The sequence below is a fragment of the Erythrolamprus reginae genome, chromosome 3 (genome assembly GCF_031021105.1).
Source record: "Erythrolamprus reginae isolate rEryReg1 chromosome 3, rEryReg1.hap1, whole genome shotgun sequence".
NCBI lineage: Eukaryota > Metazoa > Chordata > Lepidosauria > Squamata > Dipsadidae > Erythrolamprus > Erythrolamprus reginae.
In genome coordinates this window covers 86,078,789-86,104,533 of record NC_091952.1, presented here as the reverse complement: position 1 = coordinate 86,104,533, position 25,745 = coordinate 86,078,789, and the positions used below count along the sequence as shown (strand labels likewise).

The following is a 25,745-nucleotide window of genomic DNA, read 5'->3' as shown; positions in this document are numbered from 1 at the left end:
AAAGCAGAGTTTTAAATTAATTCTGAGTGCTAGAAGTTTCAAGGGGAGGAGTGGCCAATCTTCCTCTCTCAATCCAAATTGCTCTACAACAGAGGAGTTCAGGTGAAAACAAGAGGTAGGAGCACCATACTGAGTTCTTTGAGAAAGATAGGATATGAAAACGACAGACAAATAAATAAAATATTTAAGATAGCCCTATAATTAAGAATCTGCAGACTACATGAGCAAATACATTTTTTCAGAATTGAATAGCTTCCGTCTTTTAAAAAATGACCAAAATGGGAAAATGTACAGAAGAATAATTATTTGCAAAAATCTACTTTGTTGGCTTAAATAATGCACCATTAAGGAAGAAGATATTTTACCTACCATTTTGATTACTATTGCTGGTTGTGCTGTCCTCTCTTTCCGAATGGCTGGTGCTACTATTGGAAGTTGTAGGAGGAGGACTAGGAGCTCTGCTGGATGCTGCACTTTCACTTTCATCTAAAAGACGATCCATGTAGTCCCTTTTAAAAAAAATCAAGAAATTTGGTCTTCAAATATGCTTTGCTTTAATGTTTCCATGTGATACAGTCTTACATTGAACTATTGCCATTCACCTAATGCTAAGCCACAATTTTAAAACCATTATTATTATTGAAGAAGACAAATTTGCCTGTTTTGCACCTATATTAAATCATATTATATTAAAACAAAACCAGAAAAATAATATAGTGTTATAGATGATCTAAGTAAGTTCTGTTATCATAATTAAGATAATAAGCTCAAATGCAATAAATATGTAAGAAGAAAAAATAATACACCAAAACTGTACGATCTTAAATATATATATAATAGGATATGGATAACCGCATAAAATATGGCAAGATATTAGTAAAAATAAGATAGCGAAGAGAGAATAGGGATATCTCTCTTGTTTTTAACTGTGTGTTTTTCTTTTTTCTGTTTCTTTTTTCTTTTTGAAATGATTATATATGTATATTTGTAACAACACTGTAATGATACTGTATATGTTTGTGTATTTTTAAAATAAACTTTTTTTAAAAAAAGAAAAATAATACAGTAAAACCGTAATAAATTCAACAATTAATTTGTTTACAGATTATTATAAGCTTTCATGTTTACGATTGCTATTTCTTGCTCACACCACTAGAGAAGGGAGGTAGCCCTCACTTAATGACTACCCTAGTCATTGTTCAAAATTAAAGAGGCGCTAAAAAGATAACTTTTATCATCTGTCTTTTATAATCACTCTTCATATTTATGACTTGTAGTATCTTGCAGTCAGATGATCTCCATCTGCAAACCTCACAGTTGACTTCTGACTAATAAACTCAATAGAGAAGCTATCAAATTTTGGTCATGTGGTGCGAACATGAGTGCTTCATATAACTATAAATGAAGTGACATCGTAAGCCTATTGCGATCATGATACCTTGCTTAACAACCATGTCACTTAGTGATGAGGTTGCCAGCCCTAACTCATAACTAAGGTTTTTAAATGACCAGTAATCCTAAGGCATCATTCTAATATATACCTTAGTAGAAAATGTCCATTTAAGTCAGAGAATAATCCATTTTAAATTTTGAATGGAGATTTATTATCAGTAAACAGTACAACAAAGGCTTGTCTAAAGTAACTTTTCTATGTAATGCTGCTAGAGTTTTAAAACTATTTTTATGATTTTTTTATTTGTTGTCTATTGTATAAGTTTTTTTTAAATTATTAGGTGACTTGGGGCTATTTATTGCCGAGATGTGCACAGAATTCTTAAGGTATCCAGCATACTTAGCAAGCTCCTCCCATTGCATAATGTTTTTACAACAGAGAGAGAGACGGTGAATGTAATTCTAGATTCAGATCAGAGGAATCTCACTTAAAATTCTCATTCGACTGCTTTTCCTATATTTTTCTAAACTGATATTCCTATCAGTTATACTATTGATCATATTGATCATATTTGTGGGAAAATGAGATGTATTTATTTATTTATTAGATTTGTATGCCGCCCCTCTCCGAAGATTTGGGGTGGCTAACAACAATAAAAAAGACAATGTAAACAAATCTAATATTAAAAATAATCTAAAAAACCCCAATTTAAAGAACCAATCATACATAGAAGCATACCATGTATAAATTCTATAAGCCTAGAGGGGAGGGGAAAATTTCAATTCCCCCATGCAGTATAAACTGGATCTTGGAAATAAAAGATAAAGTTGTAGTTTCAATAATAGCATCAGTACTTTTGAGAAGACAACATAATATTCTAATGTAATACAAAAATGGTATTCAGATTGATGACTATAAATAAACACTCTCATTTTTAATTAATTAAAAAAGCTGTCATTTAAAAAAAAAATATATTTTAGTGCAGTGCAAAATGAGGAAATTAACATGTAATCAACGACTTACGTTACACCCGGATGGAGATTGTACTTCTTTTTACCAAATCTTGTCTGCTGAGCAAAAAAGTCATATCGTTCTGATTTTTTCCACATGTAGTAAAATGCTACACACTCTCCGACAGATCTTGTTCGTACCTGTTTATTATACACCAAGAATATAATCTGCTTTAATACAAAATTTATATTAAAGAATATATCTATAGGAAAGGGAATATTCAATATGGAACATTTTCATCAACGTGCTGCCCATAGAAAGCCAGTAGACAACAAATTGCTCTTATTTTTTTACAACTCATATGCTTTTTGACTTTGTAATGCTTGGCATATCGCCCTCACCACCGTCAACATCATGCCGGTATTTTAATCTTGCCTACATATTCACTTGCTTAAATAATGCTAGAATAAAATAGTAGGATTATAATACAATAATCAAAATAATCAGTTTTTTTTAAAGTGAACAAAAAACTACATCTTCTGTTAAAGAAAAAAATCTTGTTGAGTTTGCAGCAGAAGAATTCCACTGTCCTGGAGTAGATGTAGTGAAATAACATTACAGAAAATCATGATTTTTTTTTAGTAGCTAAGAAAGGTATGGGGAGGAAGAAGAACTCAACATTTTAGCTAATTGACAACAATGGACTGTAAGCAGGAAGCTAATTTGAAAGTGGTAACCGCTTAGGAAATACTGGATGCCTTTCTGGGATGCAAAGGCTTATAAAGAGACTAGCAGAATTCTGTACAATCAAAGGAACATTATCTTAATGAACTACTGTATAACCCAATAGAATTAGTGCCATAATTGCATAAGCCACTAGAACTGCAATCAAATTGTGTTAACAATGTTTGCAGAATATAAACAAAAGGGTTTTGAGAAATTGAATCAATATTAAATGTCCTGATACATTGACCATATTAGAGCCAGTGATTTGACAGCAGTACTTCCAAGATAAGCCATTGGAATTTCTCCATAATGCCTCTGTCTGCTTTAAGTAATACTTTTAGGATCCTATGAGTGAAATGGGGTTTAACAGCTTCTCCAAGGTTGTCACATGGTAATGCCAAGCCTCTAACTTAGCCCTAAACTTAAGCACGGTTAAAGTTAACAAGATCCTTTGTTTAAGAAGGATAGAAAGTGATTATGTGGTAACTTGGTCAAACTCAATGATGGATAAGTGATAGCCATTGGTTTCAGTAATAATCACTGTTAATATGTGCAACGAAAATTTAATCTGTGAAAGGATCATAACATTCTATAACTGCATTTGTCATACTGAGGTCTCATGAGGTCAAAGCTAAAAATATTCTTTAAGTGCCACGTTAGAGTAAAACTAAGCAATAACACAAGTTGTCCTCGACTTACGAGCACAATTGAACTCAAAATTTCCATTGCTAAGCAAGACAGTTAAGTGAATTTTGCCCCACTTTACTTTTCTTGCCAAAGTTATTAAGTGAATCACTGCAGTTGTTAAGTTAGTACCGTGGTTTTAAGTGAATCTGTCTTCCCCATTGACTTTGCTTGTCAGAAGGTCGCGGAAGGTGATCACATGACCTTGGTACACTGCAACCGTCATAAATATGAACCATAACCATAATAATGCTGCAATGGTCATTGTGAAAATAGTCAGAAGTCACTTTTTCCAGTGCTGTTGTAACTTTGAATTTAGTAAATGAATGGTTGTAGGTTGAGGTCTACCTGTATTGCCTTCATTACAGTAAAAATGTGATTTCATTCAAATTAACTTTCCAAACTGAGATCGCTGGAAGGGCAATTTTAGGCTTACAGATAAAATAGGTATTCTATATTCAAGCTCCCCAGCCTTCAGTAACATGAATCATCTCTGTCGTTACCGCAGTGGCCATGACCTATTGAGCCTCTTCTAACTCCATGTTGAGAGAAAGACAATTGAAATCTTCCACATTACATTTTTGCACTTAATGCTTTCATCATTATATAAGTTACTAACCTTGTTTGCTTGGATTAAGTGAAAATCCTTTCCGTAAGCCTTCAAACCTTGTTCAAAATTTCTACATTCTTCTTCTGTCCAAACAGACAGCTCCTCTGAATTAAAATAATACAATACACAAATTAATAAGAAACTACAAGTCAAAGAAGGAAGTATATGAATGAATTCTTAAGTATTAAAAATGATCTCATGTTTGATACAAGACCATTTTATTTAGATAATGGTAACTGGAAACATGGAAGCTCCTTATAACGTATTTAAAATAGTACATGGGGAAGATGAGCAAATACTTCATATTGTAAGCATCTTCATCCTGCCTAACTTATTTCCTATGATAGGGTTGGGGGGTCAATTGGTTTAGAAAGCAGAATCCAGCTATTCCCTTTTCATTTTCAAAGCAGACAAAATCTTTTCTTCATAGTTCTTCACATTCATACACTTTTACAGAAATCGTTGCACTGTGAAAATACAGTGCCATGATTTGCCATCATTATCTTTTTTTATGCTGTACTAGTTTTCAAGATAACCAAGGTAGTATGGAAATACCTCCACAGCAAAAGATGTGCTATGAATTAGGTCCTCCCTGTCCTCTTCCCGTCCCACCTCCTCCACCACCCCATCTTCAGATGAACTCTCTTTCTCCATATCTACCAGAAGGAAAATATGGTTACTGTAATATATGTGTATACCAGAGCCGAAGGTTAAGAGAATAAAATATTCAACTGAAATAAGTATGAAAATCACTGTTGCTGTGTGTGCACATGTAAATGTAAGAAACAAATTTGAAAAATGATGTAGATATTCACAATAGTGAAACACATTTTTTTAAAAAAATCATACATACCCCGAGCTGCTTTTACATTAAATCTCAATCTTCTTAATGCTTCATCTGTATCAAAATTACATTTCACTAATTCATACAAAGCCTGCAAAAGAAGAAGTCCAAATCGTCATCTCAGGTTTCAATTTTAAAATTCTAATGTTAAAGATGATGGAGCTCGAGCAATATGAACTATGATCTCTGGGTTTTTCTATAGCTAATATAAAAATTCTGAATAACCTCTTCAAGATATTCAAAGAATGTTATGGATTGGATACAGCATACAGTGATACCTCGTCGTACAAACGCCTCGTCATACAAACTTTTTGAGATACAAACCCGGGGTTTAAGATTTTTTTGCCTCTTCTTACAAACTATTTTCACCTTACAAACCCACCGCCGCCACTGGGAGGCCCCGCCTCCGGACTTCCATTGCCAGCGATGCACCCGTTTTTGCACTGCTGGGATTCCCCTGAGGCTCCCCTCCATGGGAAACCCCACCTCTGGACTTCCGTGTTTTTGTGATGCTGCAGGGGAATCCCAGCAGTGCAAAAACGTGTGCTTTCCTGGCAACGGAAGTCCAGAGGTGGGGTTTCCCAGCGAGGGGAGCCTCAGTGAAATCACAGCATCGCAAAAACACAGAGGTCCGGAGGTGGGGTTTCGAGGACTTTGGTGTTTTTGCGATGCTGCGATTTCACTGATGCTCCCTTCACTGGGAAACCCTACCTCCAGACTTCCGTTGTCAGCGAAGCACTTGTTTTTGCGATGCTACAATTCCCCTGCTGGGATTCCCCTGCAGTATTGCAAAAGCACAGAAGTCCGGAGGTGGGGTTTCCCATAGAGGGGAACCTCAGGGGAATCCCAGCAGCGCAAAAACGGGCACTTTGGCTGGCAAAAGGGGTGAATTTTGGGCTTGCACGCATTAATCGCTTTTCCATTGATTCCTATGGGAAACATTGTTTCGTCTTACAAACTTTTCACCTTAAGAACCTCGTCCCAGAACCAATTAAGTTTGTAAGACAAGGTATCACTGTATTATTCTTTTGATAGGAACATCCTCAAAGAGTGGCCTGATAAAAATGCCTCTGCTGATGGAAAAATAAACCATTCTTCCCTGATTTTCTGTCTCTTTTTATTGTCCACACAATCTTCTTCCAGTGTTCTGAACAGCTCATACTGGACAAGAGAAAATAATAATAATGTAGGTAATAAAACGGGGAGGAGGATTGCTGCTAAAAACCAACTCCTGTTTAGCCAGTGGAAGAACTCTGTTGGCAAATGAAGATTTCTATGTATTTTACCTGTTCATTATCTTTAATGTGGGATCCTTCAGGAATTGCATCAATTCCTCTTTCATCACCTGTCCGTCTGGAGGCTTCATTAAGGAATTCAATCACTTTATCTTCAGTCAAGTAATCTGGATTCCATAGCAATTGATCATCATTTTCATATACTAAAATTAAAGACAGTTATTACATGTTTTGTAACAATACTTAAAGATCAGATAATTCTTTGCATTCTTTGTAAACGACTCATAATACTCTTATTTTTTTAAAAAAATATTAATGAAAAACAGGAGACCTGAATCAAAGAAGGAAAAGCAAAGAGCTTCTGAAAAGTGCCTCATATGTTTACCTTACTGTTTACCACTTTACTTATTTCACCCAGTTCCAAGTAAGCGGAACTAGATTTCTAACATTACATTACATAGTAATTATTGTTAAATATACATATAAGGAAACAGTAATACTTGAATGTTAAAAATCTTTTGGGGAATATAATTGCCTTTCATAAACTCCTTAAAACCCATCTCTGCCGTCAGACATGGGGGAATTGAGACATCTTCCCCGGGCCTATACAGTTTATGCATGGCATGTTTCTGTGTATGTTTTTGCTTTTTAATAAGGGGTTTTTAGTGACTTTTAAATTATTAGATTTGTTGTATATTGTTTTATTGTTGTTGTGAGCCGCCCCGAGTCTACGGAGAGGGGCGGCATACAAATCAAATCAATCAATAAATAAATCCTGATCCTTGCTTCCTAACAGAAACTGTTCTAAAATTATATAACTGTTCTAAAGTTATATATACCTGCTGTTACTAAATCTGACATCTATGATCTGACATATAAAAGGAAAAGAGAAAAAACCACACAAAGCAAAAGAGAAACAAATTAATTACATATTTTCTGTATATATTTATATTCTGGCTTTATTATTTTTACAAATAAAAGTGGCAAATACACACAATATGTTTTCCACACACCAACAACCCTGTGAAGTGGATTGGGCTAAAAGAGAGTGATTGGCCTAAAATTATCCAGATGGTTAGCTAAGTTAGACTTGAACTCATGATTTCCTGTTTTCTAGCTGGTGCCTTAACCATTAGACCAAACTGGCTCTAAACTATAGGAAATATTTCTGAACACATCATTTTATCCTAACATGAAATAGTACAGTTCATAATACAAAATCCTCTATAAATATCACAAATAACAGAATAAAGATATTAGTTATCCAGCTAATTAATCATTGAATGAGGCAGAACCAATGTTTTGAATTAATTGAAATTATATCTATCTCACTGTAATATATACAGTACCAAATTTCTAACTGCCAGGAAGTGGAGTTACTCAACCAATAAGCAATCTCCAAAGCACTACAGCTACAATTTCTGAAAAATGCTTTTACTATTATAGCTCCTGTAATTCAGGCAGCTTGAAATATTCTTATTGATCTGTAATTCGTAGGTTGTTAGGAATTTTGAAGTTACATACATGGGAGATGCAATGGAAAGTCCTGCACCTGATAATGGGAAATCCAGTTTTGTAAGTGGTAGAGAGACCATGCACAGGGGTTTACATAGAAACATAGAAGATTGACGGCAGAAAAAGACCTCATGGTCCATCTAGTCTGCCCTTATACTATTTCCTGTACTTTTATTTTAGGATGGATTTATGTTTATTCCAGGCATGTATAAATTCAGTTACTGTGGTTTTACCAATTACGTCTGCTGGAAGTTTGTTCCAAGCATCTACTACCTCTTTCAGTAAAACCTTCCCCTATGTCACTCACAAACATATTAAAAAGAATAGGACCCAGAACAGACTCTTGCGGCACACCGCTTGCATCATCCCTTGTTCTTGCATGTGTATGTGTATATCTGTATATCTAAGCCAGTTCGTTTAACCATACTTTTAAAAAAATCAAAGTGATTTCAGTGATAACACTAATTTAAAAGCTTTAGAAACACACCAAGGCACACAAACCAATTTGTTTAAAATGGTTCTCAAAGCCAGCTACCTCTGTATATTTCCTCAGTATGAATAAATGTAAAGCTTCCCTATATATTCTTTGTATCATGTACCTTATTCTTAATTGCAACCTTAATAAAAATGAATTGTCAGTTACTTTACCTTTCTCATTTTCTTTATATTTAGATATACCAACTGGAATTTCAGCTTGATACATGGAGCCCACCATAATTTCCTGTTTAGAAAAAAGTATAAATAATCTGTAATCATATAATTAGAAAGACAGTCAAATACCAATTGCAATGAAAACATTTTAAGAGTATGAAATATTTGTTCATATATTGTCTTCTTTATGTAATGTTAAAAAATACATGGGCTTAATAGTAGCCAAATTTGCCAATAAAAATGTCAGATTCTACTGCATTTTACTCAAAAATTGCCAAGTACTGTAGCTCCTAACTTGAGTGGCTAAATAACTCAGGAATTCAGAAACAAAAAACTAGTTAACTTTCAATCAAAATTCTGGACTTGCTATTGCCAAATGCAGAGAGTTTCCAGCAACTGTAAAGCACAACTCCAGATTGTGTCAAGTTAGGAAATTGGCAAAGCAGATTACTTACATATACATTTAAGATTTCCTTTGTTCATGAATAAGAAAAGATTCTGGAAGTCTTAACATTTTGTATGAGAATGAAGCAAGTACACTTAGGTAATAAATGATACAGCTCATCTGCAAAATCAAACTGTTAGCCTTGAATATCAGATTAAAATCAAAACTGAGTCAGAAGAAGATTTTCAACCTGACTCCTAGTTTTATCAGGCAGACACAACAATGAGATTATTCCCCCCCAATGACAATCATTTGGATAAAGAAGGGGGAAAGGGGAGGAAATTCCAATGAAACATAATAAAATTGCAGATGTGACTAACAAAAACATTTTTTTCCAATCCTCCCTTCCAAAACCTTGCTGTATTAACCAAGTCCTCTGAGATGCTCAATACATTTTAACTAACAATATTTCAACAATGATTTTAAGTCAGATTTAGAACTTTAAAAATAAACTATAGCTACATGCTTCAGGTCTTCTGACAAAGTACTGTGAGATCCTTTAAATTTAATCTTCAGATAGCTTAAGTGTAAAGGCTCCTTGAGTCGGGACTAGCTTTGTAAGAAGGAGTTTTGAATATTCATAATGTTAGGAATGATTTTTCCCACAAATTAATTTCTACAATAGTCATATTATGTTGATATAGTTTATCATAAAGCTCATATTTACTTTTTTCCAGTCTTCTGAAGGAATATAGTATTCGTCTTCTTCAGATTCCTCTTCTATTTCACTATCTATATTTTAAAAAATTAACAACTTTCACTTACATAGGGATAGCTATCATGAATTTACATTTTTTTCCAAACTATTTTCTACAGAGAGATTTTTCAAGTCCCATATCTGGTTGGTTAATTAATATTGAACTGTGATGTCACAACAAACTCTGTGTGACTAATTGTGGTTGGTATCTTCTGACTCATAATACTCTGAACTACAGTAAGTTAGGAGGTTTCCGATTTTGAAAAATATTGAAAAATGTACATTCTATTATATTTATTTTAGGTAAATAGCACTGTTAAAGATCTGATATATTGAACAATATATCAAACTATATCTTGAATGTTCAAAAAACATAGTATTAAAATATAAAGCAAGTTTTTGTCAAAGGCAAGTCTTAGCATGCAATACTTTAAAAAAATAGAAATGGTTCTTCATATAAAGAATCGGGAGAAAGGTTCACATAACTAAAAGTTAACTATATTCTTTCAGGAATATACATTAGAAGGATGTATACAAATGTTTCAGAATATATTAGTTAAGCAATTCATTTTAAAATAATCATTTAATCATCCCACAAATTTTATACACAAAGGGCAAATACAAATGACATTTTAAAGCGGACATTCATGGATTAAAAATTATCATGTCGTATGTTAGTTTTGAAAGCATATAAAATGATTTTGCTGCATTTTTGGGAACTAACTTTATGTTAAGAGCATTTCTGCTCATACACACTTATATGTAATTAGAAATAAGCTAAGCAAAAAACAGACAGTAATGGAACAAAAGTTAGTTAAAATTCTTAGCATTTATATAGACAACTGTAAATATTAGAGCAATGATTGGGTCAGCAATAACATCAGTTAAGCCTCTATTTCTCTAGCCAGTTTTCCAAATATTAGCTATGAACGTCAGAAATGGAAAATCTCTGGTTTAACAAATCAGCCAGCCACTTTTACCTCTCTTCAAGACCCCCTTCCTCTTTTCCCACCCTTCAATATTCAGCGTGACAGTGCTCAGAACTTATCTCACTAGCAAACAAGAGAAAGATATCCAGCAGTTAGAAATTCTCTCTTCATGAATAGAGGATTTTCTCACTTGGATGCAGTAATAGCAGCGTATGTGCTATATATACCTGGATTATGTTTTTACACATAGCTGTGCAGGTTATGCTCTTCTCAGAAATGTATTAGAAAGTAGGGCAGTAGATCTTAAGATTCAAATACAGAATTCAGAAGTTTTAACACCAACCAGCATGATCTTTACAGAGAAAATACCTTCTAGCATGCTCCTCAGTAGATCCAATGATATCAAGAGACAAGACTTTAGAGATCATCATTCTTCCACTCCCCACACAATTTATCCTTCACTGTAAAGACAAACAGCAACTACTATCTGTCTTTCTCTATGAGAAAGGAAAAGGCAATCTTTTGTTTGTACAGAAAGTTTTTACTGTCTCCAACCAGCAGTTGATAAAAGCTCTGAAGTTCATAAACATTCTCTATCCACACACAAAAAAATTCTCCTTGCAGATGCTTTTAAAATATTAGTGAACTGAGAAGAGAGACTCTTTCCATACATCCAGAAGATTTCAACTATAGAGGAAAAAAATTCTACTGCCTTTGTCTTCTTATTAAATTTGTGCAAATTTCTATACATAAAAGTAAGTGCTGCAAGTATAAACCTGATTCAAAATTCCTTATTTCATTGTTGCAATGGTTCTAGCTCTCCTGATGTTCATTTCCTGCACATGAGAATGCCCAAATATTTGTACAAACTCCATGCACTAAATGCTTGAAAACTGATTTTAAAAATACATACTTGTATCAAAGTATTTACAACGACGCGGGCGAATTATTTCTGGTACTACAGATGAAACTGGATCACCATTTGAAGACTGAGTCTCATCCTCTTGACCTGATGAATCCTTGATGGTCTCCTCCTTAGAAACAATGTCACAAAGATAAATCAATTCTTTTTATTAACTTTACTTGACCTCTAACAAAGTAATGCAGCAAAATAAATAAAGCAAAGGTCCAATTAAATGATGAATACAGCAAATAAAGCAGACCAAAGATACCCATTAAAACACCAAAATCAGTATATCTTAAGAAGCATCTTGCCATGTTTCCCCCCTTTTTTCTTCCTCCCCGTCCTTTCTTTTCTTTCTTCTAAGTATATTTTTGAAATAGTTGTTTATTGTTCTTTTTTAATTTTATTGTTTTTCTATTTGTGAATAAAAAACTTTTTTTTAGAAAAGAAGCATCTTAAAACTAAAAATAGAAGCTGCCTAGTAAATATTCACAGGAAATATTTCGGTTTCATCCTTTTATATCATAAAAGATAAGACCAAGATAAGGATAACTAATTTTATGTTCATATTTAATTGGATAGCTTTAATATTATTTATAAACGTGATTACCTGCTCCCAAGATATTAAAAAAAATTAACCAGGACAGAAATAATTTCCTTAAAAAATTATTATTTCGCCAAATGAAGAGACAACAGATTGAATATACATGCACAGATTTATATGCACATTCAATCCCACGCATATGTGTTTGTGGGTAGACAAACATAGGGTTGAAAGCTTCCTCCCTTATTAATTTAGAGTTGCTAAGTCTAGCTGAAAAATATCCCTGTATATATGTAACGTATTTGCCAAAATGTGAGAGATTTGCACAGGCATTATATACCAGTTAAAAATTACACTCCAAAAAAGGGGATGAAATCAAAACAAAGCAAAACAAAAGCATAAATTATTCTTAGGTAAAATTTTCAGTGAAAGTACTGTAATTGATTCCTATCTGCATAATCTCGTACACAATCCTGTCTCATGTGAAAAAAATAGGGGGATGAAAGACTTCTCTGCAATTTCTATGCTATTGCTCATGCTGGGGTGCCCACACCCATAACTCAAGGCTGCCCTGCCACCCATGCATGTACGCACGATTGCCCCCACTCCCCATTCCCCGACTTCAGGTGGGCCTGGTAGATCCGGTGCTTTGCCCTCTCCAGGCTCCAGAGGCTTCCCTAGAGCCTTGGGAGGGTGAAAATGCTCATTCCTGCCACCCGAGGCCCTTCAGAGGCCAAAAACGCCCTCCCAGAGCCTCCATGTGTGCAAAAAAAATCAGCTGGCTGGCACACACATGCGTGCTGGAGCTGAGCTAAGTCAACAGTTTGTGTGCTGGCAGATATGGCTCCATGTACCACCTGTGGCACAGCATGCCATAGGTTTGCCATCACTGCCATACACCAACATTCTATGTATATAGTACACCCTACATGGTATGCTTGTATGTATGATTGGTTCTTTAAATTGGGGGGTTTTTAGATTATTTTTAATATTGGATTTGTTCACATTGTCTTTTTTATTTTTAATATTAGATTTGTTCACATTGTCTTTTTTATTGTTGTTAGCCTCCCCGAGTCTTCGGAGAGGGGCGGCATACAAATCTAATAAATACAAATACAAATAAATCAAAATAAGAGAAAAACACAGCCAATTATCTTTTGACATGGAAAGATCTATAGGGAAAGTAATTCTACAGTTTAATTACAGTGATCGTGATGGAAGAGTGCTTTTTTATTTTAACCTTTTAAAAGATTTCTAAGAATTTTTCAGCTAACAGAAAAAAGTGTTTCTTTTATGGCACAGTTGAAGCAGTTAATAAAGACATTAATACAAAGTGCCATTTCTACCTCCCATCTACAACCTTGATGGAAAGACCAAAAGCTAGCAAGAATATATGTTCAAACTCTTGATAAAATTGAACGGGTCCAATGACGGGCTACAAAAATGGTAGAAGGTCTTAAGCATAAAACTTATCAAGAAAGACTTAATGAACTCAATCTGTAGAGTCTGAAGGGGTTAAGGGAAAGGGGGGACATGATCGAAATATTTAAATATGTTAAAGGGTTAAATAATTTTCAGGAGGGAAGTGTTTTTAATAGGAAAGTGAACACAAGAACAAGGGGGCACAATCTGAGGTTAGTTGGGGGAAAGATCAGAAGCAACGTGAGAAAATATTTGACTGAAAGAGTAGTAGATGTTTGGAACAAATTTCTAGCAGACAACGTGGTTGGTAAACCCACTGTAACTGAATTTAAACAAGCCTGTGATAAACATATCCATCCTAAGATAAAATACAAGAAATAGTATAAGGGCAGACTAGATGGACCATGAGGTCTTTTTCTGCCATCAATTTTCTATGTTTCTGTTTTTATGTTCTTTGAGGGGCATAGAAAATATATAAATATTTAAAAGAATAGATAAATCCTATTCCACAGGCCAGTGTTATAGGAAATTTTGCTTCTATTGTAGCAGATCCCTAGATCAAGAACACAAAGCATGATTTCTTATTAATGGCCTCCCAGATTCCAGTGAAGTGAGATTCCGCAGCAGGTTGAAGTTATGTGCTTTTTATTTAATGAGTAGTCAGGTTTAGATTCAGTGTATAGTAATTGGGATATTTTTCTCCCTCAAAATTAATTTTAACTAGTGTTTTAATCAGTAAAACCTCATGTGGGCTTTCACTATAGTGCAACCTAGTTCTAGCATCAACCTGCACTGAAACGCAGTGAGTGAAGAATTACTCTTAAGACTTGTACTGAATTACCTTCAATTATTTTTCATCTTTATAGACATAAATCTGTGTGCCAAAGTGAACTTTGGCCCTGAAAACTGTGATTCCAAAAGGAATGTGATTATTTTCATAGTGCTTGACAAATTTAATGATTAGATTTTTGTGCACAAGATGAAATAGTTTCCTATTTTACACTTTTCAATATTTAGGAATTGTCATTCAGTTCTCTTAATAGCTGTAAGTATCTGTTCAAACTGATTGCATTTGATTTTCTATTTATGAAAGATTAGTATGTACTGTTTTGTGATTTTGACTACATTTGTTCTACTACAATTATTTTCTATTTTTTCTTCCTTACAGTATAGGTAGTCCACAACGTACAACCACAAGTGAGCCCAAAATTTCCATTATTATGTGAGACAGTTGTTAAGTGAGTTTGTCCCATTTTATTATCTTCCTTGCCTCAACTGCTAAGTGAATTAATGCAGTAGTTAAATTAGCAAAATGGTTGTTATATGAATCTGCTTCCCTATTGACTTTGTTTGTCAATTGTCGTAAAAGGTTATCACATGACCCAATCATAAATATGAAATCAGTTTCAGGCACCTGACTTTGATCACATGACCCTGGAGATGCTGCAAGAGTCGTGTGAAAAACAGTCTAAAGTGATTTTTTCCCCTGTGCCATTGTAACTTTGAACAGTGACAAATGGCTGTAACTTGAGACCTAGTTGTAAGGATCATGTATCAGGAAGAGGATGACCATATTATTTGCATAAAGAAAAACCGATAATGATTTGTTTGTTAGACCAAGGAGATGAAATGAACCTGAGCCAGCATTCAAGGATGGGTTATCCTCGCCCACTCAGAATAAGGAGCGAATCTGTTACTTTTAGCAGTATCTGCTCTCCTAGGACCCAGCTTTGATGGATCTGAAAAAGCAGACTCGACGCTACTAGATACAGTCAATAATAAATAGGTTCCACTTTCTAGAAACTGTCAATAATACGGAGACCTCAATGCTAAGCAACCCGGCAAGGGAAAGGTGCCAGTCCAACAAATGAGGAGCATCCAGGAATGGACTGCTCATGGGCAGGGCTGAATGCTGTCTCTTCCCTGTGAGAAGAGGCATATCAGGTAAGACCTATGTTCCTTCTCCATCGTCGATGGAGCCAGAATTCATGATGGGACATACCAAAGCCAAACATCCCCTAGGTGGGATAGTACAAGCCTGATTCAGTGGGAATCCTCGTGGACCTTCTGCAAAACCCTCCAGCTGAAGGCTGCATCCACCGATGTGTACGAGTCAATCTTGTAATGGCTGATAAACTGAAAAGGTGATGCCCAGGTAGCCGCGCAACACACCACCTCTAAGGACACCTGGGTTGCTCGGGCCGCAGGCATTGCCACTCTATGAGTAGAGGGAGAAGGAGAGGCAGTGGTGAACGTCCAGAAGGACCAGGACCTTGAGATGCTGTGACCCACTTTCTGGAAGGGCAAAAGGAACTAATGGAGATCCCTAGAGTATAGGTAAGCCCAAGTGGTGATAGCAATGCATGAAATAATTTTCCCCAGGAGAGTGGACATGAGAGCTAGGAAGACCTTGCGCTTGCGTTGGACCTGAGCAACAAGAATATTAATGCTGTCCTGTCTCTCCTGAGAGAGGGAAACCCTACACTAAGGAATCTATAATGGCTCCCAGGTGAAGCAGGGAAGTAGAAGAGGATGACTCTTGTCCAAATTGGTGGAAACTCCATGCTGTTGGAGAGTTAAAGTGGTACCTGGAGATGACACACCACAAAGTGCTCAGTAGACACTTGTACCAAAATATAATCCAGGTAACACTGTACACATATGGCTAAGGACCTGAGTTGAGTCACAGCAGCTGTGAGAACTGGTTAATGAGTATGTGCAGGTAGGCTTCAGTCAGGTTCAGGGAGGCAAGATAATCATCTTGTTGTATACACCCAGGATAGACTGCAAGGAATGCATCTTGAACCATCTATATTTAATATATTGGTTCAGATACTTAAGATCGAGAATTGCCCTCCATCCCTCCAAGGATTTTGGGATGACAAAAAGAACTGAATAGAATCCCTAGCTCAGCTGGGTCTGGGGTATCTGATGGATGGCTTGAATATCCAGCAGGTGTTGGACAGCTGAATCCGTAAGTTTTCTTAGATGGAATTTTGGAAATAGTGCATCTAATGAAGAACCACGGGGGAATGGAGAGAAATTCCAGAGAGAGACCCTGACTGACCATCTCAAGTACCCATCTATCCTGGACGGTTTGTTCCAACACTGTGGAGACGAGGGCCAGATGACCCCCTATAGGAGGATCCAAGGGGACACTATCGGGAGCAGCGGAAGGGGTGACCTCCTCCCCCTCCTCTGAAACCTCACTTGAACTGCTTCCCCCTTACAGATGTATCTTGAGGCTGGTGCTGCCTACATCCATACTAACCTTGGGGCTGGGAGAAGCTGAATCCCTGGTCAGGAAACTAAAAGAGCTGCTGGGAATAGGGATACTGGCATAAATTGCCCTTCCGAGATAAAGATGGCAGAATATTTATCCTGTCCTGGGTCTCCATTAGAATTGTATCCAGAACCTCTCCAAAGAAATTCTGACCCTGGAAGGAAGCTGAGGACAAACACCACTTGTGGTAGGTGTCCACTGGCCACTGGTGAAGACAATGCATGAGTCTCACTACCACCCAGGCTGCTATTGCCTTGGGGGCAAAATGGGACACATAGAGGGTGGCATCTGCCGCAAATTGAGTGGCCACAAAAACTTTACTTATGTCCTGCTGCACCCACAGATTGGATGCCAGGATAAATCATTGCCAAATCAAGGAAGAGCATGCAAAAAGAGGCTGATGAAAATGCCCGGACTGCCCAGGCAGTGGCCTGGTGAGCCTTGATGAGAGCCTATTCAGTTCTTTTGTCTTCAGGCCATAATACCTTCTCCGATTCACTCAGCATAGTAGTCGGTGCATGTAGGGCAACAACTGAAACATCAACTGCAGGCATATATAGAAGAGAAGCCAACTCTGGGGCTACATTGAAGTGCTTGTTGTCAGCTGAAGATGACATTGGCCCTGACACCGGGACCAACCATTATCATTGGACGTTGTCTGAGAATAGCTGGGGAGTGGAATGATGTCCAGCAAACAATGAGTCAAGGGGCTGAGATGCCGAATTAGCAGTGGAAGGAGCAGGGTTGTTGAAACCAATGGCCAAATAGCCCTTGTAGAGTAATGACTTGAAGAGGCCCAGAGGAAAGAGGGCCAAAGAGACCTGTTCTCCCTGTGGCATATCTTCATCCTCTGACAGTTCATAGTCACCCTGGTCTAGGTCCATGAAGGGTTCCTGATTGTCATCAACTGATCCATTGGAGTAGAGGTCAGGGCTATGTTGTTGGCCACTGACACCAGGCCTGAGGAGCAACCTCTGGGAGTATAGTGATGCGGACCTGCCCCAAGAGTGCAGGGATGCGGACAAGCCCTGTTGCACCACTGCCACCATCAGTATCTACAGGTTTGCAGGGTCCAATGGTTCTGAGGCCCCTGCAAAAGAGGTCCCAGATGTTGATGGCAGGACTGGAACCCGGAGCTCAAGGAGATTTTAGAGGCTGGAGGCAGATTAGATCTTGGGAATCCAGCTGATCCCCAAATGTCTGTATTGCCCCTATATAGTGTCAGATTGTCTAGGGACAACTACTTCCCCGATGGTCATGAGGATGGAAGAAGAGCCCTGATCATAGAGGGGTGAGGGATTGAGATCCACAGCCTGGGTACAAAGCCTGTTCAGGACCTTGCCCCTGTGCTGCTCTATCCTCTCCATGGCCTTGGAGCCACAGGAACTATGCAAGGATTCAGACACCACTTGGCTAGAGGCCCCAGGTTGATTCTTGTCTGGAGCATGCCAATTGGTTTTATATAGCCATTTGCCTTGCAACTTGCTGTAAAATTGGCGCTATCTGCCATTTTGAAGGACCGACCAACAGCTGAGTAAAATGGCCACTGCCACTGTGGAATAGGGCGGGCTGGAGGGGGGCAAAGAAGCCACAGGTGCCAACCAGAGCAAGCCCTGTACTGTTCAGGCACCTATGACAAGCCATTTTGGATGGTTCTGGTTAGTTTGCCAACCTAAATAGGGCTCCGAAGGCCAATGTCAGGCAAATAATCCATATGAGGGGGCTGCACAAGCGTGAGCTCCAGCAACTGACTAGCCTTTCTCCTCAAGCCACCAAAGGAAGATGGGAATGTAGCATCTACTTTGGTGGCGACAAAAGCAAGCAGCAGTTCCAAGAAGCAAGAGGAGAAGCCCCCATATCTCAGCGACCGGACGCTATATTTTGACATCAAAGCTTATATTAAAAGTCACTGCGCCTTGTCAACCGATGACCACCAAGTCCATGCCACCCTCTTGCTGTTCAAGCCACATCAGCTTCAGAGAGCACACCACTCCGATGACAGACCATGGCAAGTCATGTATGGGCAATGTCAATAAAAGGTTTGAAAGCCACAACCCTAAGCAGGAACTGAAACTCAGCTGCCGAAATGCCCGAGACCTCGGATGTCACCGGAAGAGACTCACAATGTCGAAAACAAGCAAAGGTAGAGCCAAAGTGAGAATGAAATACATATTCAGGAAGGGAGACCTAAGTAGCCACGCCTGTCCAGTCTGAGGACTGAGTTGAAGCTGGGTCCTAAGAGGGCAGAACCTGCTAAAAGTAATAGACTCTGTCCTCATTCTGAGTGGACGAGGACAACCCATCCTGATTGCTGGCTCCACCCACAATGGGGAAGTTTCTATTCACTGTACAACTGATTTGTTTATATATACTTTCACAGAACATAATAATTAATATAGTAAGATTGTAATCCATAAACGTGTTTTATGATTTCTATTATAATTTTTAGAGATCTAAATTTTCCGTTATATGTTTTAGGATAATTGATTAATCTACAATTGATTGGAACTATTGGGTCCTGAATCTTTGCCAGCCAAGACCTCCTTTTCTTCTAGCCAAGCAACGGAGCTTCAGTATATTATTTATGAACAACACTTAAGAGACTGTTTGGAGAGAAATTAATAGGATTTTAAAAAACTTTTCTTAAAGACTGGTGCTGTAATAGAACAGTAGTCACCGAGCAACTGAACAGAGCAATTAATGTACGTGAAGAGAAGGCCAGCACAGGAGCCCACTATTCTGCATTAGCTTTTATAAGTAATGCCAGAAGAAGATAAAATAATCACAGGATGGAGATGGAGGTCAGTGGGAGCAGCTCTGGGAAGTAAAAAGAGGGACACAAAACTAGATGTAAATGTAGGCGGGGAAAGAGATCAAAGAAAAAGAAAGGAAATAAAGGATAGCTTTCGTCAGATATATTACAGTTTCAGCATGAAAATAGTCTCCCACCAAATGGTTTATCTTCAAAGGCACCAATGCTTTTCAACAGTGAACTCTACAATTGCTTGTATTTCCTGTACACTTTTACTTTCAACATCATTTTCTACTCTTTTAAGAACTGCAGGGAATGTAAGATCTCCATCCACAAATAATTATTTAATGTAGGGGCGGGGGGAAATTTAACTGAGGCTGATATGCCTTTTTCATTAAAAGACTGCAAATGATTAAAGAGCTGATGCTTGTCAAAAGCAGCCACATCTACCATCAAACACCTAAAACTCGCATGAAAGGAAGAAAAGCAATAAAAACTTCTTACAGGAATTTCTTATCTGTATCATATTTTTTTTAATGCTCCCAGTTTATATGTGGGATAAAGTTTCATTCATCCATGCCTTCCTTCTAATACTATGTTTTAAAATATTTAGATATAAATATGATTTCATCTGCCTCCTTTGGATCTGATTTTAGAAACAAACGCTTTCAAACCTTTATCTATATTGGACAATACTTTTAGAAATATATCCCGGTTTCAATAAAGAAACTTAACTAACTAGAAAGATAGAAAGATAGAAAGATAGAAAGAAAGAAAGAAAGAAGAAAGAAAGAAAGAAGAAAGAAAGAGAGAGGGGGGGAGGGAAGGAAGGTAGGTAGGTAGGTATGTAGGAAGGAAGGAAGGAAGGAAGGAAGGAAGGAAGGAAGGAAGGAAGGAAGGAAGGAAGAGTTCTGCCGGGCTCTCTGGTAGAACCCTCCCAAAAATTCACGGGTACAAATTTCAGACACACACACGTTTGAAAATTCAAAACAATGTCCTTTATCACAAAATTCAAAAGAAACAAAGCACCCTTTTTGTATTGCAAAGAGCACTCTTCCCCAAAACAACCTTGTCGGCTGTACAAGTCCCTTAATCAGTCCTTAAGTACTTAGCTAGTAGCTGTGAAAAAACGTCACAGCCTTCCTTCTTCCCACGAAGTGAAACACACACACACACTTTACTCTGCTTTGGTGTCAAGGGTGTGAAAAATCCACAAAGTTCAGACACAGCGAGGCACGATCCTGAAGAACTGCGATCAGATAATCTTTCACAACGGCCAAACTAGCACGCTGCTATTTATAGCAGCAGCTCTAATTACTGGAGCCCCACCCAAATACAGGTGGCCTCTCTTATCTCCTGTAATATTTCCTCAATTGGTCTCTTCGATGCATAAGTCTGTGCCTGCGTGGGTTTAACACTTTGTCATCCGAATCGACCGAAGATAATGGTGATTGGCTTCCTGGGCTGTGTGCCAAGCCCCCCTCTTCCAAGTCACCCCCACCTTCTTCTTCGTCCGAGGAAACTGCACTCCCTGACTCTGCCGGCAACAAAGCAGGCCTAGGACATGTTGATGTTTCCCCTGCCTTCACCTCCACATTCCCTGGGGCAGGAGCTGGGCCAGAGCCAACCACAACAGGAAGGAAGGAAGGAAGGAAGGAAGGAAGGAAGGAAGGAAGGAAGGAAGGAAGGAAGGAAGGAAGGAAGGAAGGAAGGAAGGAAGGAAGGAAGGATTTGCTTTGCTTTGCCTAGATTTGATAAGGGTGATTTTCAATGTTTCCAAGTGCAGGTTTTATTTTTTCAAGACATTCTCATTATCACAAAATGTACTCTTAACATTTATGTGCATATGTATGTATACACACACATACACACTGTTCAAAATATAACAATGCCAAAGTAACCACTGCATATGCAAACATTTTAATATACAAAGTGTTCATATATTAGAAAGTTGCCTTTCAATTATCAATTTCTAAAACATCAGTCCAACTACCAATCAAAACCTGATAAATAAAATTTACTACCATTGGCAGAGGAGATTAACAAGCATCAATTTTCTCTTAGGAGAACATATTCAACATCTCCTGACAAGTCCACTGAATCCAGAACTGAAACTCCATCTTTTATTCAGGGTGTGCTCCAAAAGGTTTTCCTGGCAAATATCTAACCATGGCAGAATAATGCAAAGAAATGTACTTCTTCAGTACCAGTCTAGGGAATTTATATATTTATGAGTGATCAATTAATCAAACAGAATTACATTCAATGGTTAGAATGCAGTATTGTAGGCTAATTCTGTCAACTGCCAGTAGTTCAATTCTCACTGGATGAGGATTGACTCAGTCTTCCATCTTTCTGAGGTCAGTAAAATGAGGACTGAGATTGTTGGGAGCAATAGGATGACTCTGTAAGACTCTTTGAGAGGGCTATAAAGCACTGTGAACTATCGCTTTTATGTAATGTAAGCCCAAATATTGGCAGCAGCTAACCAACCTTGACCAATTTCAAAATAATCCAGATCTGGTTAGGTAAAGACTGCCAAAAAAGAAAAGAAAAAAAGGACAGGAAATGTTAGACAGGGAAGTAGAAACAAAACCATCTCAAAAAAAGAAAGTGGAAAAAGCACTTTCATAGTTATGAAAGATAACCATAATATGTCCAAAAAATTACCAAAAGATGAGTTCATCTAAAGATTTTATCTATATCAGTATTTTTCAACCTTCATTACTTTAAGCATGCTGTGTGAGAAATTCTGGAAGTTAAAGTCCATACATCTTAACAGTTGCTAAGATTGAGAAATATTGATCTATGTCACCAAATCCTGATTGCATTTTGTACTATATCTGAACCATTTTCAAGGAGAAACCAAGCTGGACCACATGATAAGTCTATCTGACAAGTCATCAGAGTATGATTACTGTGGAGAGGCTACTTTTCTTGTGTGTGTGTGTAAACATTCCACAAAATTATTATCATTAAGTTCTGGTCATGCACCTATATTGTTCTGTTTCACTATATACCGTTGAAAATGGAAAGCAAAAAAAGTTTCTATATGTCTGTGTGTATGTGTGTGTGCATGGACGCACATGCATGCAGGAATGCATATGCTTTCAGGCCCCTGTTTTGTCAAGTAGCTTTAAAGTGCCAAGAATAATAATAATTAATAATAATAATTTATTAGATTTGTATGCCGCCCCTCTCCGAAGACTTGGAGCGGCTCACAACAATAATAAACAATGTAACAAATCCAATACTTAAAAAGACATTTAAAAACCCATTTAAAAAAGACATTTAAAAACAATTAAAATAACCATACCAATAAGAAACTAATAGGATGAATCAAAGTTGCACATCTCCTGTGACTCTATTAATTTAAGTTATTAATGAGGGCAAACAAAGCCAATTTAATGCAATTTAAGGGGAAAAAACCCTGAAATTAAATATCCTAAATAAATATCACAGAGGCAAATTTTAACAAATTGGCTTGGCATTTTCATATTTTAGTTTGAAATCTGGAGAAAAGACTTGGCTTTAAAGAGAAAAAACTCAATCCATTTCCCTTTTTGTACTTCCCCATTTCCATGGTTTGTTGTTTCCAAAAAGTCCCTAGTAGGAAAGAAGGAAAACTTTTGGGAGAAAAATTAAGGATGTGAAGGACACGAAATTTCTGCAGTGTTTTCAAACTAGTTGAAATTGTAATACTAAATTCTAAATGTTTTATGGCAATTCTTTACATTGTTTGCATTGGGAAAATTTTGGTTCATTTCAAAAATAAAAGCCGAGAATTTAAAAAAAAGGTCTGGAACAATATCAGATGTTTTATAATCTTAGCAAAACACTATTTAACAGAGAAATACAGTACTTTATTCAATGTAATTTTTTTTTAGTTTTGCCTCATTTCTTGCATCATCTTTTGTGCTTTGCCATGTTCCATATTATTCTCTTGATTAATCATGCAACATGGTAACATTTCTGATATTACTCTAAAATTAATTAACATTTCCTATATTGTAATACACCACAATAGTTATAAAATATACCATATATTTGCAGGTCAAAAGTGAACAATAAATACTCCATAGTGGGATGAAAAGATGAACCTTTCTAATATGATAACCATACACTTCTACTCCAAGATTAAAAGTATGATTAGCAATCCAAACAGCACTACTCCAACTTTCTATGAAGTTAGTTACTTATTTCTTGGCTCTCAGACTGTATTTGTACAGAGGCCTTGAGTTTGCATGCTTACTCATTTACGGTATTTTATTCACAAGTAATGATAATGACAGAGGCTAAACTGGGAAAGTCACTAATGATCACTAATATTTATAACCATGAATAATCCCCTTTAATTAAACAAATGTAAATTATTTCCTATTCAACTGCTAACTAAGTGAATAGAACAAGCTCCAACTTTCTTCGTAGCCCAGATTCAGTCTCATAAAGTCCTCAAGATTCACCTTGTCTCAACTCTCAAGAAATGCTTAAACAAAAAACAGAGAAGACACTAACATGTTAATAGCTATTGTAACACTGTGCTTCTTCAAAATAATCCTATAGAAGCAGTCAATCCCAGCTTGCCTTCCAATCTTTAAGACTCCGCACACAAGATTAAATCTGAAAATCAAAACTATATACAAGGTTTACGTTCTTTTATCTACAAGAACTTCTCTCTATATAGCAAATTTCCAAATAATTAAATTCTTGCTTACCAAAGGCACATGTACATAAAACAAAAACCAAGTTTTCAAATTAATAAATCTAACTCACTTTATTTTCTCCACTGCACCCACTGTTGTTATCATTATCTTCACCCTCACCCTCCTCCTCCTCATCCTCTTCTTCCTCTTCTGGAAGTGGTACAGAACCATCATAACCATAAAGGCTAAGAAGCTCATGAATTGGCATATCACCTTCCTAAAAAGAATTAAAACAGGACATGAGAATTTAACCAATTATAAACCATTATGGGATGACTAATCAACAGTGGCAACAATTGCTCCTTGGCATATGGTGAATTTTATATGTCTATAGTGACAATTACAAGTGTATATGTGCTTGTTAATAGCAGAAGGCAGGGTGGGATATTTATGCAATCTGATAGGATAGCCACACAACAATCAGGGATAGGAAAAGCAGGATGGAGCAATTTCTACTCTATGTGAACAGGAAATAGTAAGACACACACAAGAACACATGCACACGCGCGCACACACGCACACACATACACACACACACACATCAATTTGATAATAGCAACAAGGAAGAAAAAGCTACAAGTGATTGGTTTATGTTATATTGATTTTGAACACGTTAACAAATCTAATAAATAATAATAATGCTAGACAGGACAACAGATGTTAAATTATCACAAATGAAAATATATTTTGAATGGAGTAACAAATGTGTACATATAAATTTACATCTACAGTTATAAGTGTTTTGAAGAAAGTTAGGTTTATCTTTTTTATTTACACATTAATTACATGGCTGATTAGTGCCATATAATTAGTGCCAAAATTGTTCTATAGTGTCAGAAATGTACTATAAGAACATTTTCATTCTAATAGATAATTTTTGATCCTGAAAAATATTTCTGTAGGCAAGCAATTGTTAACGTGTTGTACACATAATATACATATACATACATATACTATGTATATTATATATACATATTTGCATGTGCATTATACACAGCACACATATGCACACATAGGATTGTGGAGATAAAAAATAAAATATTAAAGAAAGAGCAACTGAAATAAAGCAAATGAATATAACAAAAAGAAAAGTCAGTTTGGTGTAATGATTAAAACATCAGGCAAGAAACCAGGAGATGTGAATTCTAGTCCCGTTTTAGGCATGAAAAATGTTTGGGTGACTTTGGCCCAATCACTGTCTTTCAACCCAACCCAACCCACTTCACAGGATCACTGCTGTGAAAAAACAGAATGTGGAAGGGTTAATATGTAGGTTCACAGTCTTGAGTGAGCTATACATAATAAAAATTGAATAAATAAAATAAAGAGAATACAAAATATAACTGTATTTTCCAAGTCTCATGAATTCCAAGTCTCTGAAATTCTAACAGATATGGCTCAAAGAGTTTTAAAAAACACCTTTTAGATGATGATTTCACCAACTAGTAATCTGTTAT

At 36.7% G+C, this 25,745-nt stretch overlaps 2 protein-coding genes across 5 annotated transcripts in view; one reads left to right on the top strand and one right to left on the bottom strand.

The window, feature by feature from the left end:
* Positions 1–20,091, top strand: part of SLC35D1 (solute carrier family 35 member D1) — a 64,374-nt gene extending 44,283 nt beyond the window's left edge. The window contains exons 12-13 of one of the 2 annotated variants that reach the window (XM_070746126.1): positions 14,719–14,788; positions 19,312–20,091. In XM_070746126.1, coding sequence (XP_070602227.1) covers positions 14,719–14,776 — 58 coding nt within the window. In that variant the 3' untranslated portion in view covers positions 14,777–14,788; positions 19,312–20,091. Of the gene's footprint in view, positions 1–8,630; positions 8,742–14,718; positions 14,789–19,311 lie in introns of those variants that run through there. The other variant, XM_070746124.1, reaches the window with a different exon arrangement.
* The window catches only part of MIER1 (MIER1 transcriptional regulator), a 67,124-nt gene that overhangs the window by 3,396 nt on the left and 37,983 nt on the right, over positions 1–25,745 (bottom strand). For 2 of the 3 annotated variants that reach the window (XM_070746120.1, XM_070746122.1), the window contains exons 4-12: positions 24,359–24,505; positions 11,594–11,714; positions 9,722–9,786; positions 8,607–8,679; positions 6,495–6,646; positions 5,218–5,299; positions 4,374–4,468; positions 2,417–2,544; positions 370–509 (exon numbers count right to left, since the gene is read on the bottom strand). In XM_070746120.1, coding sequence (XP_070602221.1) covers positions 370–509; positions 2,417–2,544; positions 4,374–4,468; positions 5,218–5,299; positions 6,495–6,646; positions 8,607–8,679; positions 9,722–9,786; positions 11,594–11,714; positions 24,359–24,505 — 1,003 coding nt within the window. The remainder of the gene's footprint in view (positions 1–369; positions 510–2,416; positions 2,545–4,373; positions 4,469–5,217; positions 5,300–6,494; positions 6,647–8,606; positions 8,680–9,721; positions 9,787–11,593; positions 11,715–24,358; positions 24,506–25,745) is intronic. The other variant, XM_070746121.1, reaches the window with a different exon arrangement.